Genomic DNA, 19,903 nt, shown 5'->3' with positions numbered 1-19,903 from the left:
CTAAAAACTGTTCCTGTTAGCACTCAGAGGATGTCTGTGTGTGGGTGGGTAAGCCCCCCCCCCAAAACTCACAACTGTTTGCGCTCACGTTGAGGGTATGGGACCCCCCCACACTATACTGAAAACTGCCGATTACCCGAAAATCGAAGGAAAATGGCAGTTTCCAGTGTAATGGAAGGGGGGTTCCCTGGGGGGTTCCCCTCCCAGCCCCCCTATGGGAGCGCCAACACTTGTCAGACCCCCATTCACAGCGGTAACAGGAACAGTTTGAACGTGGCATACATAAGTCCTGCACGGGATTGTCGGCGCATGATTATTGGCGCGCCAATGTCCTTTGCGCTTTCGTTATAGAACCGTCTAATCTTATGACTTCTTTTTATTATCTGTTGTGCTTGCTGTTTTCCAACAGTTTATAAATTGGAAGGAATGGCAGTGAGGAACGAAACCAGAGTGACACAATTCATCCTCCTCGGACTTTCTAGCAAGCCAGATGTACAGATAGCATTCTTTCTGCTGTTTCTAGTGATGTACATGGGCACCATCGCTGGGAATCTTCTCATTATGACAACCATATATGTGGATTTTCAACTGCACACGCCCATGTACTTCTTCCTCAGTACCTTGTCTTTCATCGATTTGGGTCTTTCCACAGTCACTGTCCCCAGAACTCTTGTTCTTTTTCTCTCAGAGAGAAAAACAATTTCTTTCAGTGACTGTTTGGCTCAAATGTTTTTCTTTCATTTCATTGGAGGTACAGAATGCTTCCATCTGGTCCTGATGGCTTATGACCGCTATGTTGCCATCTGCAATCCTTTGCGCTATACCACAATAATGAGCAGACGAGCCTGTGTCCTGCTGGTGTTTTCTACATGGGTATGTGGTTTCATTCATAGCTGCGGTCAGACTTTACCAATACTTCAGCTGTACTTCTGTGGTCCTAACGAGATAGATCATTTCTTTTGCGAAGGCCATGCCTTATCTGTGTTGGCTTGCTCCAGTACCTTTTTCAGTGAGATCGCAGATTGGGCCAACAGCGGAATTGTAGCCGTTGGTTGCTTCTCGGTGTTGGTTGTATCCTATGCATACATCATCTCCACTGTCTTAAAAATTCCATCAGCTGAAGGAAGGCAGAAAGCTTTCTCGACCTGTGCCTCCCATCTCACGGTGGTCACTTTGTTTTTTGGTCCCATTGTCTATCTCTACTTGAGACCATCAGTAATAATTGATACTGACAAATTACTCTCTGTTTTTTATGCGACCATCACCCCTTTGTTAAACCCCTGCATTTATACTTTTAGAAACGAGAAGGTGAGAAATGTCCTGAAGAAACTGGGAAGTAGGAAAGTGTCTTCTCTGTGGACGTATAAGAAATGATGTTCTGCTCATTTAAAGAAACTCACCATTGTGTAAACCCTCTGCTTTACTGAAATATACTCTTTAATGCACCCTTTAAAATTCTGATCAATTGATTAAGTTTTGAAATTAGGATTTCCTTTGAAAGGGATTATAAAGCTGAATAAATTATGCTGTTCTTAGTGGAAACTGGGAGCCATCTCGTGTCTCTTACACTTGAATTGATTGCTTTTATTTAAATATATATATATTTGTATAGATTCAGTTGCACTTTTGTTCTAATTCATTTTATATCTATTGGTTATATAAACTGTTGCTTTCAGATACTAATTTTTGTTGTCGAGAACACATCTCGTGTGTGATTCACAGCACTGTTTCCCAAGCCATGCTGCCCTGGATGAGCTGCCAGTCCAGCACTCCACCTTCCTTCCCCCTGAGGGAGACCTCTCCCTTCCTCATGCTCCAGGAAAATACAAGAGGAAATGCAATTCTGGACTTAATTCTAAATGGACTGCGAGAACCGGCTTAAGGTATAGAAGTAGAAGGGACGCTGGGAAACAGTGATCACAACATGATCCGCTTCGACCTGGACACAGGGGCGAAACATTGTAACAGAACGACGGCCACGGCACTGAACTTCAGAAAAGGGAATTACAAAGGGATGAGACTCATGGTGGGGAAGAAGATTAAGAAGAGGATAAGCACTGTAAAAACACTAGAGCAAGCTTGATCCCTTTTTAAAGACATAGTCACTGAGGCACAAAATCTCTATATACTGCGTATCAACAAGGGATCCAAGAGGAAAAAGAATTGGCTAAGGTGCGCTATGCTTTTTAGCACGCAGTAAATATTAGCATGCGCTAATCACGTGCCAAACGCTAACGTGTGCATGTTATCCTACGGACACATTAATGGTTAGCACACACATTGATTTAGCATGCACTAAACGCATGCTATAATGCTTAGCACACCTTTGTAAAAGAGGACCTTGGTCTTACTAGTCAAAACATCCAAGTGGGCATTTTTGAAACTGTCTTTTTAGAAGTCTTTCTGGTTGTTTTGTCTCCAGCGTATCTAAATCTTACGGGGGCATGTTAGAGGTGTGTTTTGGGTGGGATTAGGGTGGGATATGCACTTGGATGTTTTACAGTGATATACAATTTTATAAAACATCCAGGGCACAATTTGGACATTTTGGGGCAAATTCTATAAATGGCGTCCCAATTTTAGGCGGCCTACTGCTGTTTAACCACCAATTGGATGCGCATTAAAAAAAAATGATCCCTACATTGTAGGTGCCTCCATGAGCCCAGGGAGACATGTAGGGCCACCTAAACTCGCCTAAGGCTAGGCGTGGGCATGGTTTCCATTCCCTTTTGTTTTACCCTTCTCCCTTCTTTTCTTTTAAAATATTGTAGTTCTTCTTTTATCCTATTGTTTCATCTTTGTTTGTGATTCATTTTTGTCTATTGTTACTTGAATTTTTTTGGGGGGCGGGGTTTGTATTAAGATATGTTACCCCATTTTATTTTTGTAAACCGCTTTATATGCTGATTTGGCAGTATATCAAAATTTTAATAAAACTTGAAACTTGAAGTGGCCTAAGGCAAGCTTAGGCAACCCTAGGCACCTCCCTAAGCCTACAAAAGGCACCTGAAATGTAGTCCAGCAAAATGCTGGCCTACATTTCAAGTAGCTGAAGCCGCTGAGCTTATTGCAGCAAGGGATCTCCATGCCGCGATAAGTTTAGTGGCCATGGCAATCAGTCCCCTCCCTCTATCCGTAAAGACTACCAACATGAGGGATTCCCAGTCCCTCCTGCCGGAAACCCCCAACCTCCGCAAATATCGCCAGAAGCAGGGATGCCCAATCCCTCCTGACAGAACCTCCTCCACCCCACAAAGATTGCCGGCAGGAGGGATGCCCATTACCTCTTGCTTGAATCTCCCCATCCCTGAAAAGATCACCAGCAGGAGGAATACCCAATCCCTCCTGCCGGAACACTCCCCAACCCCCTCAAAAAATGATTACTGGCAGGATGGATGCCCAGTACCTCCTGCCAGAATCCCCACTCTGAAAAGAAGCCCACCTGGACCCCCCAAGCCCATCCTGACCCTCCCTCACCCAAAACCCCCTACCTTATTGAGATGGTCAGCCAGAGGCATCCTTCCTGCCTCCAGCCGGCTGGCCCACCTTCACTAGAATGATGGGCCTGCCCCTTCCCGGTGCATCATGGGATGCACTGGGGAGAGGCCTAAGGCCATGATTGGCCCAGGTGATTAAGGCCCCTGCCACAGGGATGCACTGGAAGTGGCCTAAGATTCTACTTGGCCAGATCACTTAGGCCACCCCACCCCACAAAAACAACAAATCATCAAAGTTATTAAAACACATGCAGACTGTGAAAAACTGCAGGAAGACCTAAGGAAATTGGAAGACTAGGTGTCCAAATGGCAGATGAAGTTTAATGTGGACAAATGCAAAGTGATGCACATTGTGAAGAATCCAAATCACAGTTACCAGATGTTAGGGTTCACCTTGGGGGTTAGCACCCAAAAAAGGATCTGGGTGTTATCATAGACAAAATGCTGAAGCTTTCCAACCAATGTGTGGTGGCAGCCAAGAAGGCAAACAGGAAGCTAGGAATTATTAGAAAAGGGTTGGTTAACAAGACTAAGAATGTTATAATGCCTCTGTAATGTTCAATGGTGCAACCTCAACTTGAGTAGTGCATTCAGTTCTGGTCTCCTTATCTCAAAAAATATATAGAGGCACCAGAAAAAGCTCAAAGAAGAGTGACCAAAATGATAAAAGGATGGAACTCCTTTCATATGAGGAGAGACTAGAGAGGTTAGGGCTCTTCAGCTTGGAAAGAAGACAGCTGAGGGGAGATTGTAGACTGCAAAACCCCGAGTGGTGTAGAATGGGTACAAGAGGATTGATTTTTCACTACATCAAGATTTACAAAGACTAGGGGACACTTAGGCCCAGATTCTATAAATGGTGTCCCGATTGTAGGTGGCCAACTGCTGCCTAACCAGTCAATTGGGATGCATGTTTCCTATAAAAAAAACCTCCCGAGGCAGACTGACTACATTGGAGGCACCTCCAAGAGCCTAGGGAGGTGTGTAAGCTCGCCCAAGGCTAGGTGTGGGCATGGCTTGGCCTGGAAGTAGCCTTAGGTGGACCTAGGTGGCCGTACATGGCGGGAGACGCATACAATGTAGGCCAGCAAAATGCTTATCGCGGCAATTGATAATTGATTTTTCCCTGCCATGCCGGTATTTTCTGCATTATATTGTAAAGGCTTTCTGTCTTTATCTGTTTTTAAGTCAATTATTCTAATTTGTATTTTATCTGTATCCCATGTATTAGCTCACCTTGTTGTGAACCGCCTAGAACTTTTTCGGTATGGCGGTATATAAGAATAAAATTATTATTATTATTATTATTTAAATCACAATGATCTTGCTGCCCGAAACAGACTGCAATGGAACAAACACAAAATTTTCAGTCTCAATGAAAACTATAAAAGAACACTTATCTTAGATGGAAATTATAAAAATATTTTTCACATTTGGTATCAGAACGAGATTTTGACCTACGATGAGTTGTTTGTCTAAAAAAGGTGGACAATGAGTCGACTTGATTTTGAATGTGAGCAGAAGAATTTTATATTTGATACGATGGGAGACTGGTAGCCAGTGTGACTCACGGAGAAGCGGGGTGATGTGATCATATTTCTTTGTAATTTTCTTCTTTCTCCGTGCTAACCATCCATCTTCCATCTCTGTCCACCCCTTCCGTTTCCTTTCCCTCTCCGAGAGGTCTGGCATCTTTCCTTTTTTTCATCTCCATCCCCGCAGCTGCAGCGATGGACCCCACCATCCCCAGATCCACCATCTCTCCTTTTCTCAACTACCCTTTCATCCAGCATCTCTCCCTCCTTCCCCACCACCAGTGTAAAGTACATTAACCTTATTCTGACTGTGTTTTCAAAACTTATTATAGCTTGCAGATCCTTTGCTACCAGACAGATCTAGTAGGACATCAGGTCGCCCAGTGGTACAAATTGATTTCTGGATTTTTAAATATGAAACCAAAAAATAGTCTTATGGATATCTGGAGCATCGAGCTAAAACAGTCTTTCTGTATCTCATTGGCCACAAATTTGAACTTGGAGGTTGAAATGTACAATGTCAGCATCTATGAGACAAACATGGTTATTTTTATTGCATAGGAATTTTTGGACCCCAGTTTGTTTACAAAAAATAGATAATTCTAAATCTATACACTTCTTTTCTTCAAAAGGAGTGAAAGCACTCCAATTGTTCTTTCATGAACCTCTTGGTCTTCAAATTTCTATACCAAAATGGTTAAAGAATTCAGTGTTCACAACTTCTTGTCAACATCCCTGAGGTTGAGTGGGTCTTTTAAAAGTATTTACTAGAGTTACTCATAAGGGTGTGATAGGACAGAGTACGGCATTGGGGTTCAAGAAGGGATTGGATGATTTCCTGAAGGAAAAGGGGATAGAAGGGTATAGATAGAGGATTACTATATAGGTCCTGGACCTGATGGGCCGCCGCGTGAGTGGACTGCTGGGCATGATGGACCTCTGGTCTGATCCAGCAGAGGTACTGCTTATGTTCTTAAGACCTGAAACTTATGTTCTTATGTTCTTAATAGATGCTGGCATTGTCATATTAATATAGGGACTTTGGATCATCTGTTATACTTGATTTCTGGAAGTCAATTTGGGGACAAATTAATCTCATTCTTGAATCATCTATCCCCTTGTCATATGAGGCGATAATTTATGGTACACTGCTTCATGTTAAACCTACCTTAGATAGATATAAAATTACTCAAAATTAGAAAAATTATGATAGGATTAACTTTACTTTTTGGTGGGTAACTGTATGTACCATGTATAAATATGAAAATATGATGGCAGAATGTTTTGGGAATAATAAGTCTTTTAAAGATGTATGGAGTCCATTGACTAATTTTATTGTATTATAATTAAGTTTATATTTCTTTCTTTTTTCATTACATTCTTTGCACATCCAGGGAGGGTGGGAAATATATTTTGGAAAGTTAATTTATTTCATTATAATATTGAAATTATTTTATATGTGCTATTGTTTAAATAATAAGTTAAGGAAGGGAGGAAATGATTGTTAATGTAATAATTATATAATTAATAGTGTGTTTTTGTTTAGCTTTTCTGGTAAGATTATTTGTATTACACTATCAAAGTTTGAAAATCAATAAAGATTTACAAAAAAAATTATTTTTAGAGATGCAGTTTTTGTTTCTAGACAATTTATATCAATTGATTAAGGTCCTCTTTTTTTTTTAAGTTCATAAGAAATTTATTGAATTTTCATAACAAACAAACAGAAGAATATGTATACACGAGATGCAAGGAAGTAATACATCAACTACATCAGCAGAGCATAACATGTGTCGAAGAAAGGTAGGTACCACGTGTTAGATCAGAAAGATTAGTAGACTAACCTGGATGTCAAACTATCCGTACAGTAATGATTTCTAACAAACAAGCAGTTCTGACTACATATCTACAAGTGTCTAAATAGTCATAAGTATTGAAGAGGAGCCTCTCATGTGTACACTAAGCTGTTAAAGAGTAAGGAGAGAAGGTGTGTTTCAGCAGTGGAGCCCAAAGTTTCTCAAATTTACGTAGCGAAGGTGAACGTTCAGCAGCTCTTAAGGTCCTCTTTTACTAAGCCGTGGTAGAGGTTTCTACCATGGCCCAGAGCGCTACATTCTCCAATTCTATGAGCTTCAGAGCAGCGTTGGAATATTTACCGCTGCGGGTCACAGTAGAAACCTCTACCGTGGCTCAATAAAAGGGGAGTAAATAAGCTTTTGCTGTCATATGTTTGGCCTGGATTCTTTATATGGCGCTGATATTGGTGGCTGTCTAAAAAAGCGGCTGCCGATCGCATGCCAATCACACAATGGCACTATATAGAGAATTGCACCTCCGGAAAAGATAATACTGGAAACGAATGCCAGGGATTTCCAGGCCTACATTTCTGGCTCCTATGGGGCTCATAATCGAAAGAGAAAAACATCCAAAAACCGACTTAAGTCGGCACTTGGACGATTATCAGTCAAAAACGTCCAAGTACCGATAATAAAAACGGGTTTTGGACGTATTTATAAATGACCTAGGCCTTCATAGTGCCGCTGAATGATCATAACTAAATGGGGCGTGTCAGGAGGCTTGTCGAGGTCAAGATTTGGGCGGGACGTGGGCACGCTTAGACTTAGTCACACTGCATGTATAACCGAAAGTTATACAGCACAGGATCGATGGAACTTGGACGTTGTGACTTAGACCTTTTAAAGCATGGTCTAAGTCACAAAAACCCACCTAAAGTGACCATATAAGCACTGCAAACACATAATACAGACCCCCACACACTACCCCAGTGATCACCGAGCCCCCCCCCCCTAAAAATATTAATCACAACTTGAAAATTGTGCCTTCAGAACATCATCACCTGGCAGCCTGGCATAGGAAAGCCTAGTCGTGCTGCACAGAGGCATCTTAAGCCATCTTGGGGTTGGGTTAGGGACCCATGGAGAGGATGACCCATGCCCATAAGCCCCTGTAATCACTGCATTGATATTGAAATATGTGCACCCCCTATAACCCCTCAAAGCCCTTTTTTACTGGCATATAAGTGGCTCCTGCTGCCATAAGGGCTATTGCGTTGGTAAATAAGTGGGTCCAGGGGATTCTGGAAGTGGTTTGGGGGGCTCACCATGACTTTTAAGGGAGCTGTAGTGAGGTGAAGTCATGGCACTCTTTTTGTGAAGTTCATAGTAGTGCCCTGTAAGGTACCCCACTATTTAGGTGCCATGTCTGGGTGTTCAGTCCATCACTTTGCAGCCCACTCTCACGTCCAACAGGGCTTGTTCTAGGCATTTTTGAGTTGGACAAAAAGTTGGACGAAAATGTGGTAAAAAGATGGACGATTTAGTGGCTTGGACGTATACTTAGACGATTTTTGAAACGAAAAAAAAATTTGGATGTATTTTTCGAAAATGTGTCCTAAGCTGTTTTTTACTTTGGACGACTTGTGACTTAGACGAAAACGGACTTAGACGTTCCTTTCGATTATGTCCCTCCACATGTTTTATGACTTGTGCCTACATAGGTACTTCTTGCATTAGCAATGCCCACGGTGGCATTAGGCGGCTAAAGCACCTACAGAGGTGCAATTCTGGTGCCAATTTTTTAGGTGCCTGTAGGCGCCTTGAAACTTACCCCCTCTTTTACAAAGGTGTGCTATGCTTTTTAGCATGCGGCAAATATTAACGCACGCTAATCATACGCTAAACACTAATGCGTACATGTTAACCAATGGACGTGTTAGTGGTTAGTGCACATGTTGATTTAGCGTGCGCTAAACATGAGCTAAAACGCTTAGCGCACCTTTGTAAAAGAGAGCCTTAGTTAAAAATGTCATTTAAAAGGCATTTTTTACTGAGCTTGGGTGCTTATCGACACCTAAAAATTGGCACCAATTAGAGATTCTGAGCCTTTGTAAAAAAAAAAAAAAAATCCATACAGGAGTCAGCTTTCTTATCGACTGCCAGCATTATGTTTATTAAAAGATTTATCTATTGCACCTCAGTAACCATAAGAACATAAGAAATGCCTCCGCTGGGTCAGACCTGAGGTCCATCGCGCCCAGCAGTCCGCTCACACGGCGGCCCATCAGGTCCAGGACCTGTGCAGTAATCTTTTATCTATACCCCTCTATCCCCTTTTCCAGCAGGAAATTGTCCAATCCTTTCTTAAACCCCAGTACCATTCGCTGCCCTATAATGTCCTCTGGAAGCGCATTCCAGGTGTCCACCACACGTTGGGTAAAGAAGAACTTCCTAGCATTTGTTTTGAATCTGTCTCCTTTCAACTTTTCCGAATGCCCTCTTGTTTTTTTATGTTCTGAAAGTTTGAAGAATCTGTCCCTCTCTACTCTCTCTATGCCCTTCATGATCTTGTAAGTCTCTCTATCATATCCCCTCTAAGTCTCCTCTTCTTCAGGGAAAAGAGACCCAGTTTCTCCAATCTCTCAGCGTATGAAAGGCTTTCCATCCCCTTAATCAGTCGTGTCGCTCTCCTCTGAACTCTCTCTCGGAGATATTTGCAACCATTAAAATTAGGAAAAGAAAAGAACTCCAACACTAAACAGGAAAATATCTAAAAACAAAAGCAAAATCAAAATCAAACCAAAATAAATGTGCAGATGCTATTCCAGACCTCTAACTACAATTAGAATTCCTCCCCAAATGCCTTTGCTTTCAGCTATCCCTTATTTACTTAAGTGGCATATTCAAAACTAACTGCAAAACTTAAATTGGACAAGTTAAGAACATAAGAATTGCCGCTGCTGGGTCAGACCTGTGGTCCATCGTGCCCAGCAGTCCGCTCACGCGGCGGCCCTCTGGTCAAAGACCAGCACCCTAACTGAGGCTAACCCTACCTGCGTATGTTCTGGTTCAGCAGGAACTTGTCTAACTATGTCTTGAATCCCTGGAGGGTGTTTTCCCCTATGACAAACTCCGGATGAGCATTCCAGCTCTCCACCACTCTGGGTGAAGAAGAACTTCCTAACATTCATACGGAATCTATCCCCTTTCAATTTTAGGGAGTGCCCTCTCATTCTCCCTACCTTGGAGAGGGTGAACAACCTGTCCTTATCTACCAAGTCTATTCCCTTCAGTATCTTGAATGTTTCGATCATGTCACCTCTCAGTCTCCTCTTTTCGAGGAAGAAGAGGCTCAGTTTCTCCAATCTCTCACTGTACCTCAACTCCTCCAGCCCTTTAACCATCTTAGTCACTCTTCTCTGGACCCTTTCGAGTAGTACTGTGTCCTTCTTCATGTACGGTGACCAGTGCTGGACGCAGTATTCCAGGTGAGGGCGCACCTTGGCCCGGTACAGCGGCATGATAACCCTCTCTGATCTGTTTGTGATCCCCTTCTTTATCATTCCTAGCATTTTCTTTTTGCCCTCTTTGCCGCCACTGCGCATTGCATGGATGGCTTCATCAACTTGTCGATCAGAACTCCCAAGTCTCTTTCCTGGGAGGTCTCCAAGTACCGCCCCGGACATCCTGTATTCGTGCATGAGGTTCCTGATTATGTCACGTTGCAGATCTTCCCAATCCACCTGCGTCTTCACTACTCTGAATAACTTCATATCGTTCGCAAATTTAATCACCTCACTCATCGTACCAATGTACCAATGGCTTGATTGTCTTACACTTGGCTTATATAAGAATATAAGATTTAGAGAATGACAGTTGTCCCCGTCCCAGTAGTTAACCATGGGAAACCATCCTCATGTCATTTTTTAAGGAGATAGGGAAGAATCAGAGTATGAATAGGCCCAACCACTGACCCTCAAGCCTTGCATTGAAGAATGCTGGAATAGAAGGACTGAGGCTGAGATAGACACTAAAGAATGACATGGGTTGGTTTGTAATACCGACATGCTATGAAAAAGGGAAAGGGACTTGTACACTGCCTTTTTGCACTTTTACAACTACACTCAAAGCAGTTTACGTACAGGTACTTTGAGCATTTTCCCTGTCTGTCCTGGTGGACTCACAGTCAATGTAATGAACCTGGGACAGCAGAGGATTAAGCGACTTACCCAGGGTCACAAGGAGCAGCACAGGATTTGAACCTACAACCTCAGGGTGGTGATGCTGTAGCTCTAATCACTGTACCACACTCTCCTCCAATACAATATCAGAAGTGAGCCAGTGACATCACTGATGAGGTTGGTTCATAGGCATTGGTGGAATGAGGCATTATGTCATCACAATATAAGCTCTGGAATGTTTCTGCCAAATACTTGTGACATCAGGGAAAGGGATTGAGACTTCTATACCTCTTTTTTTGTAGTTTTACAGCTACACTCAAAGTCTGCATACAGGCACTCTAAGCATTTTCCCTGTCTGTCCTGGTGGGCTCACAATCTATCTAATGTACTTGGGGCAGTGGGAGATTAAGTGACTTGTCCAGGATCACAAGGAGAAGCCTCAGGGTGGAAAGGCAGCAGCTCTAACTACTATGCCACACTCTTCCTCCAAGGTATGATGGAAGTAGTGTCCCTACCAAGGGGGCTGGTGATGATATTACTTTAAGGGAATGATGCCTAAGAAAGAGTGTACATCCCCTTTCTTCATATGATTTAAACAATTCCTAATTCTTGAAAAAAAATATATGTTTTCTACTTTTTTATTACTTTATTTTCCAGATTTATATCAGGAATAAACCCGACCATGTTACACTGTTTCTAATAAAATCACACTGGCTTCCTTTAAGAACATAAGAACATAAGAAGTTGCCCCCGCTGAGTCAGACCAGAGGTCCATCCTGCTCAGCGGTCCGCTCCCGTGGCGGCCCATCAGGCCTAGTGCCTGAACAGTGGTCCCTGATTAATTTTGTAACTTACCTCTAATCCCATCACTATAATCTACCTCTACTCTTATCTGTACCCCTCAATCCCTACAAAATTCTACTATTAACATTCAAAACATAAATACTGCATATACCGGGTTTCATGGACAGATTACTTATCCCTTATTGCTCTTCAAGAACTCTAAGATCTAATAATCGATTCCTTTTATATGTTCCTTCTCTAAAACACCATTTTTACGACACTACCCGTACTTTGGAACACATTACCACTCTATTTAAGAGAGGAAGAAAACATTGATCAATTTAAAATGAACTTAAAACTTTTTTTTTAAGGGCGCATATACATATGATATCCTTTCTGTCCTAGACCATTGACTACTCTCAAAAAATAAATAAATATATATGGAAGAGTATAGCTTCCCTCCTCCATTGTGTTATCCCTTTCTCCCTCTTTCCTATGTGTTTCAGTTCATCTTGCCTCTCTGTTTAGTACAGTACTCCCCGAGATTCGCAGAGGTTCCATTCCAGGAACCCCCGCAAATTTTGAAAAAAACACAAATGTGGTTTTTCGCCTGTCAAAAGGCAGGGGAGGCAGGAGAGGGCAGCTGGAGTGCCAGTGGATGAAGAAAATCACTCACGGTCTGCTCTGACCGCCTCTTCCTGTAGTAAAGTCGGGCTACACCAATCAGGAGCTGCTTTGACATGGAACTCCTGATTGGTATAGCCTGACTTTACTACAGGAAGAGGAAGTCGGAGCAGACTGTGAATGAGCGAGTCCGCGATTCGCGAACTGCGAATTTGTGGGGGAACACAGTATTATGTTTTTACCATCTTTTTCAATTTTTTTATATGTAATGTAAAAATTTATAAGCAGTGTATCAAAATTTATAAGCGGTGTATCAAATTTTAATAAACTCGGAAAAGTGCTCAATCTGAAATCCTTGGCTTCTTACCTACATCTCATATAGCTATGAAACTATGAATTTTGACATGAAAACAAACAGTAAGGAAAAAAAAACTTGTACCCATCTTTCAAGCCGGTTCTATCCACATGGACTTCATTAGTTCCAAACTGTTGTGTTATCACAGATGTTGTAGTGAACCCTGTTAATGGCAAAGTTGCTTCAACACCTGCTTCTTTTGAGATCCTCGAAAGGTTATAATCCCCAGAGCCTTAAGCACAGTTTAAGTTCATCCCATTTCTGCCTACTGGAGAGCGCCTTCAGCCTGCAGCTGTTGGCTGAGCTGGTGTCCAGATTTTCTGAATTTTCTGTATCTATAAACTGTTTGGTATATGGAAATATGCTGGACAAAAATCATCCATTCAAGTTATAATCTCTCCAAATATATACTGTAAGTATCTAACTTGTATCTTATAAGTTTTCAATCTTTTAACACGTGTTAAAATGTCATTTTGAGAAAACAAGGGTGGTTTATTGAAAGGGGAAGGGTGAAATTGAAAGGGGACAGGTTTAGTACAAATGCCAGGAAGTCCTTTTTTACTCAGAGGGTGGTGGACACATGGAACAAGCTTCCGGAGGAGGTGATAAGCCAGAACTCTGTACAGGGGTTCAAGGAAGGTTTAGATAGGTTCCTGGAGGAAAAGGGGATAGAGGGGTACAGATAGAACTTGAGGTAGGTTATAGAAGTGGTCAGAAACCACTTCACGGGTCGCGGACCTGATGGGCCGCCGCGGGAGCGGACCGCTGGGCAGGATGGACCTCTGGTCTGACCCAGTGGAGGCAAATTCTTATGTTCTTATATTCTTATGTTCTTTAAAAAGTTTGGTAAAAAAAAAAAAAAAGCAAGTTAAGTATTGAGGGCTATATACTTAGCTATTTTTCCTTTGGCATGGAAAAACTGGAAACACTGCATTCAGTGTACAGGAAGGTGCTGAAAAGGTCTCAGCCCAACCGAGAAGAGAATGATGTGGAGATGATTAAATCCATGATCTGAAACAATGTCAAAACATAGAATTTCGTTTCTGAAAATTGACACTTAACAAAATAAGATCACGCTCTTCTCGGCCACAGTGGCAAAATAACGCTCAGAATTTAGGAAGTTGGTTGGTTGGGCTGAGAACTTTTCAGCACCCCTTCCTATAGCCCTCAATGGACACTAACTTGCTTTTTATATTTTTTTTAGAGGGGCTGAAGTGAGCTTTGACAGAGGCTCCGGTAGTTGGAACCTAAGCACAGTATCGGGCAGAGCTCTAGGTTTCTGGCCCAGAAATATCTAAGAAAAAGAACAATTTAAATTAAATCATTAATTTATAGAAAGTGTATGGTTAGGCAGACTGGATGGACCATTCGGGTCTTTATCTGCTGTCATTCACTATCGTTACTATGTTTTACCAAACCTTTCAAACCATCCTCATATAGCTTACAGAGTAAAGGTGGGAAACATCAAAAGAATATCTGTTCAGAAGCAGAATAATGAATATATTACGATCCTTAATTATCAGCAGACTTTTCGAGAGTTTCAATAATCATTCATCTCTTGTCACCTTGTTTCTCTTACTTGCTGTGTCTCATTGTCTCTTCACGACTCTTTACTCCATAACAAAAGAGATCAATCATTGCCAGGGAAACTTTGAGCAAACTATCAAGTTTAAATAGGAAGAGTGGGGAGACAGTTCTCTGGTTGGAATTGTATTAGCAATGCAATCAATTCTTGGACAGATACATTATTAATTGACAAAAAATGAATTCCGCTTTGCAAGTATTTTGAGGTTAAAGAACGGCTTCTCTGAAGGGCGTTTATGCAATGAAATCGCATTTTGAGTGAGCCGATGAACTGATTTGGAGTTTGAGGGAAGGAGGGTGGTGGGTATCGCCCGGTGAGTAGACTTCAGGCGTTGAAAGTGTGAGCCTGAGGGGTTTGGGCTGATCTCGGTATAAGGAATTGGGACGGATGTTTTACAAACCAAATGAGCACTTCATCTGTCTACAAAATCATCCTACTCTCTTTTAAAATTAAACTTTTCCATCAACCACTATTCCTCGATAAACTACTAATTCCACAAAGTTCCCCTCGTATATTAAGATCTACCGACCAAAAACTCTTGTTTATTCCTTCTTTAAAAGAATTCTACTACACCGAAAAACCAACTTCGCAGTAACCGCCCCCACACTATGGAATTCTCTCCCACAATTTCTACGGGACGAACAAAATCTAATTAAATTCAAGTCTGGCTTAAAGACATTCTTATTTCAAGATGCTTTCAATTGAACCTAGATCACTCTTTTTCTCTTTTCAAATCTTTTTTTTTTTTTTTGTTGTCTCTCTCTCTCCCTTTTTCTACCTCTTACTGCGAATAAGTACTTGCTCCAACAATGCTACCCTATCCCTCACGTTCTACCCCTTCCCCACCCCCCCTCTTTCACTAAATTTTGTAACTTCTCCCCTCCTCCCCTCACTTTCCTCACTATCCAGTTTGTCTAGTCTATGTCATCTATGTTCACTCAGCTTATAACATTTTTAGCCTATACAAAACATTGTTAACCGGCCAGATATTCACTTGATGGTCGGGATATTAAAAACTAATAAACTTGGAAACTTGGAAACTCTTTCTTCATAATCTTCAGGATCACCGTTCAGATTTCCCTCAGTGGCGATAAGCCATGTAATGGATTAAACAAACTTTTTAAATAAAAAGAAATCGACAGAAGAAACTATATATTTGAAGGGCAATCTAGAACCTAAGAAAATACCTTTTAAGAGACGCCCTAATCTTACATCTGAATGCTGCTCTCTGAAGGGTTACTGAGCTGTAGCCATGAAATGTTTGTAAGAAAAAGAGCATTTCATTCAGTAGGAAGGGTTACTTTACGGGGGATAATGAGCGAGTCTTGAGCACACAAATCTGTATATAAATCTAAAATAATGTAGAAGAGCAAATGTGTCTGCCAGTTTATCATTTCAAAAACACTGCCAGGTATGCAGTCAACCCTTTTCTCACTAACGTTTTTTCCCTTACCGTCTGTGCTGTGACCCGACCCGTTTTCCTCTTGTACCACATCTATTCAATAGAAACTTTCACCTCCTCTTTTATAAAGGTGCTCTAAACTTTTTAGAGTTCACAAAACGTGTGCTAAACGCTAACGCGCGCATGCTATCCTATGGACACATTAGCGGCTAGCGCATGCATTGATCCTGCGTGCGCTACATCCGAGCTAAAACGCGTTAGCGTGCCTTTGTAAAAGGGGGCCTCGGTATGTAAGTTTTTAAAATGTTTTTTGTAAATTCCGATTTGTTTTTTTTTTTTTTAAATTGTATGATGGAAACCGCTTTGGAAAACAAAACGATATATCAAGCCACGATAAAACTTGAAACTGCAGACATGGGCGGGAGAGACAGTCCCTGAGCTATCGAGATTACAAACTAGTCAAAAGAATCACATAGAACATTTTTATTTGTCGATGCCTTTGAAACCTAACTGTCCTTGTAAGGGCGAAAACATGTGGTTTTTCACCCTTCCCAGTGTACTTTCCTGAATTGTTCTCTCTTTCTCTATAATATTGTAGTTCTAACATTTTTTTTCCTTTTGTTCCCATTTGTCCCTGGTTAAAGCGTCTTTCGATGTATTAATAATAATAATAACTTTATTTTGTATACCGCCATACCCAGAGAGTTCTAGGCGGTTCACAGCAATTAATTAAGATTACAAACGATGAGATCATTGGAATTAACATTTTAGGTCATTGAAGTTGATAGGAATATACAAGAATGTACAATAGGAAGGTAATTTATTTTCAGGAATATACCGGTCATTGAAGTTAATAGGTTTGGTGGGTACGATAAGAGGGAAGGTGGAGGTTCACGTGTATTAATGGGAGTTGTAGTTCTAACCTTTTGTTAGATGGGAGTTGTAGTTCTAACCTTTTTTTTCCTTTTGTTCCTGTTTGTCCCTGGTTAAAGCGTCCTTCGATGTATTAACTACCCCTAAAGATGTCTACCAATTTTACATTTGTATTATAGTCAATAAATGTTTTTATTAATATTGTACACCGCCTGGAAGTCTGATTAGGTGGTATAAGAAATTTTAAATAAACTTGAAACTTGATAACAAGAGATTCTAGGAGAATGTATTATAAAGAAGTGGTCAAGATATAAATGGTACCTCAGACAGCTAAGATTTTAGCCTGGATTTGCAAAAGGACTAGAAACAGAGCATGACACTGAATAAGTCTTTAGAAAGAAAGTTAATATTCTCTGGGCTCTCGTCTCATTTTATGTATTCCGTCTATTGTCTATTGTCTCTTGTGTTTCTGTTTTATTACAGTTGGCGAAATGGAAGGAATGGAATTCAACAATGAAACCAGAGTCACACAGTTCCTCCTCCTCGGACTGTCTAGAAATCCCAACTTACAGATGATATGCTTTGTGATCTTTCTAGTGATGTATCTGGGCACCATAGCTGGGAATCTTCTCATTATGATAACCATATATGTGGACCCTCAACTGCACACCCCTATGTATTTCTTCCTCAGCAACTTGTCTTTCATCGATTTGGGCTTTTCCAGTGTCACTGTGCCCAGATCTCTTGTTCATTTTCTCTTCCCCAAGACAACTATTTCTTTCAACGACTGCATTGCCCAATTGTTTTTCTTCCATTTGATTGGAGGTACAGAATGCTTCCACCTGGTCCTAATGGCTTATGACCGCTATGTTGCCATCTGCAATCCTTTGCGTTATACCACAATAATGAACTGGCGGCTGTGTCTCCTTCTGGTGTTTTGTACATGGGTAGGTGGCTTCATTCATGCCTGTGGTCAGACATTTCCTGTAATGAGGTTGACCTTCTGTGGTCCTAATGAGATCAATCATTTCTTTTGTGACGGGCATTCTGTATCTGTGTTGGCTTGCTCTAGTACCTTTTTCAGTGAAATTGCGGACAGATCCAACAGCGGAATCTTAGCTATTGGTTGTTTCTCGGTGTTGATTGTATCTTATGTGTACATCATCTCCACTGTCTTAAAAATTAAATCAGCTGAGGGAAGGCGCAAAGCTTTCTCTACCTGTGCCTCCCACCTCCTGGTGGTCACTTTGTTTTATGGTCCCATTGTCTATCTCTACATGAGACCATCGGTTGTGTTTGATACTGACAAACTGCTCTCTGTTTTTTATACAATCGTGACCCCTTTGTTAAACCCCTGCATTTATACTCTCAGAAACAAGAAGGCAAGAAAAGCCATGAAGAAACTGAGAGGTGGGAGTGTATCATCTGAAGGGACACATTAGAACTGACTTTATGCAAATTTAAAGAAAGTCGTCCTTGTCTATCTTCTCTCACTGACCGATGCATGCTCTTTAATCTTGTATTAAATGTACTTCGTTAAAATTATTTTTGAGGTACAGTAGCAGTTTTGTTCTAAGACACTTTATGAACGGGTGCTGAAAAGATCTTAGCCGAACCAAGAAGATAATGACGTGGATATGGTTCAATCAATTATCTGAAATAAGGTCGAAACAAAGAATTTTGTTTCTGCAAATTGACATTAACGAAATAAGATAACACTCTTTTCAACTACAGTGGCAAAATAACGCTCAGAGCTTAGGAAGTTGGTTGGTTGGGCGGAGAACTTTTCAGCAATCCCTTGTATGTAATAACAGTGAGACAAGTATAGGACAATCAAGCCATTGTGACATCATTGATGAGGTTGGATCTTATTGGTGGAATGAGGCATTATGACATCACAATCACAGCTCTGGTTACCATAGACTGAAACTCTTCACACTACGAGGGAGTGCTGAAAAGTTCTGAGCCCGACTAAGAAGAGAATGACGTGGATATGGTTCAATCAATGATCTAAAAAAATGTCAAAATACAGAATTTTTTTTCTGCAAATTGGCACTTATTGAAATAAGATAACACTCTTTTCAGCTACAGTGGCAAAATAACGCTTAGAATTTAGGAAGTTGGTTGGTTGGATTGAGAACTTTTCAGCACCCCCTTCGTATATCTATTGATTACAGAAACAATTTGCAATTATACAGGTTGGGACAAAAGCTGGTATACATTATTTATTCATTATTTCTTTTTATTTTACAGGTGTCACGAATAACATTTGTGTGAAGCTTTTGTATCAGTTACATCATTTTGGTTTTTCCTAATTATTGTTCAGTACTGCATTACGAGGGTGGTTTGCAAAAGTTCGGTGTAAAAGCAATTTAAACAACTTCGTCTGCATCAAGGGCTATAAACTTAGGCCTAGATTCACCAAACTCACCGATCTGGGAGATCCGTGGCCGAGTCTTGCCGGGCAACCCGATTCTCTACCAGTCCTCATGCAAATGAATGTGGTCGGACGCACGCCCCACAGCGATCCCATGGATCGCAGAGCGATCCAGACGCATACGCGTTCCATCCTCTTTGCCTGTAGATGCGATCCGCGCATGCGAGGTCAAAAGAAAGGGGGGAGGGGAGTGGCTGCAATTTAGTGGAACGGAACACGCTTTTAACCTGCGTGTTAAAACCAAGGGCTAGCACTGCAGGGACCAATTTCAGGGCAGGAGAGTCAGCAGAGCTTGCCTTCTTTTGGAGAGTTAAAAAAAAAAAATACAAATATTAGCAAGCTAAAGGAGAGGAAAGAGATTCAGTAATAATGTAGAAACAGCGGACAGGTTCTGAGGGCTAAACTCTTCTCAATAGCATGGTCTACTTCCCGCAGAACGCTCAACCGGATGCGGCTGAATCTCCCATCCACTAAAGATCTTCCCTATAAACGAATTTTCCACTCCAGATTTATCTTCCTAGGAGTCAAAACTTGGAATGGCCTTACATAAAAGCCCAGAACTGAACCGAAGAAAACTGAAAACCCATCTGTCTGATACTTAATCTCCTTTACCCTCTCTTCTCTCCTTTCCCTTCCTCCTCTCTCCCCTCTTTTTTCTCTCCCCTTCCTCTCCTTCTTACCTATCCACCTCCTCTCTCTCCCTGCTCTTTCTCTCCCCTCTTATCTCTCTTTACAGTCGCCTTGAGCCTGTATAGGTTAGAGCGATGCACGAATAGAAGATTATAATAATAATAATAATAGTTTTATTTCTTATATACCGCCCAACCAGAAGATC

The 19,903-nt window shown here is 41.3% G+C and overlaps 2 protein-coding genes across 2 annotated transcripts; both read left to right on the top strand.

Moving 5' to 3' along the window:
* The first annotated feature begins 426 nt into the window (after positions 1–426).
* LOC117350501 (olfactory receptor 1509-like) lies at positions 427–1,374 on the top strand. The gene has a single exon (XM_033924797.1). The coding sequence runs from the start codon at positions 427–429 to the stop codon at positions 1,372–1,374; it is 948 nt and encodes a 315-aa protein (XP_033780688.1).
* Positions 1,375–6,763: 5,389 nt separating this feature from the next.
* LOC117350499 (olfactory receptor 1509-like) lies at positions 6,764–18,073 on the top strand. The gene is made up of 2 exons (XM_033924795.1): positions 6,764–6,835; positions 17,115–18,073. The coding sequence occupies exon 2, from the start codon at positions 17,123–17,125 to the stop codon at positions 18,071–18,073; it is 951 nt and encodes a 316-aa protein (XP_033780686.1). The 5' UTR covers positions 6,764–6,835; positions 17,115–17,122.
* Positions 18,074–19,903: the final 1,830 nt, after the last annotated feature.

Source organism: Geotrypetes seraphini, chromosome 16, assembly GCF_902459505.1.
Source record: "Geotrypetes seraphini chromosome 16, aGeoSer1.1, whole genome shotgun sequence".
NCBI classification, from domain to species: Eukaryota; Metazoa; Chordata; class Amphibia; order Gymnophiona; family Dermophiidae; genus Geotrypetes; species Geotrypetes seraphini.
Note: the sequence above shows the minus strand (reverse complement) of the source record. Positions and strands in the feature narration are given on the sequence as shown.

What these genes read in the sequence shown, in the direction of transcription:
- LOC117350499 (XM_033924795.1), top strand. Translation starts at nt 17,123, where the DNA reads ATGGAAGGAATGGAATTCAACAATGAAACCAGAGTCACACAGTTCCTC.
- LOC117350501 (XM_033924797.1), top strand. Translation starts at nt 427, where the DNA reads ATGGCAGTGAGGAACGAAACCAGAGTGACACAATTCATCCTCCTCGGA.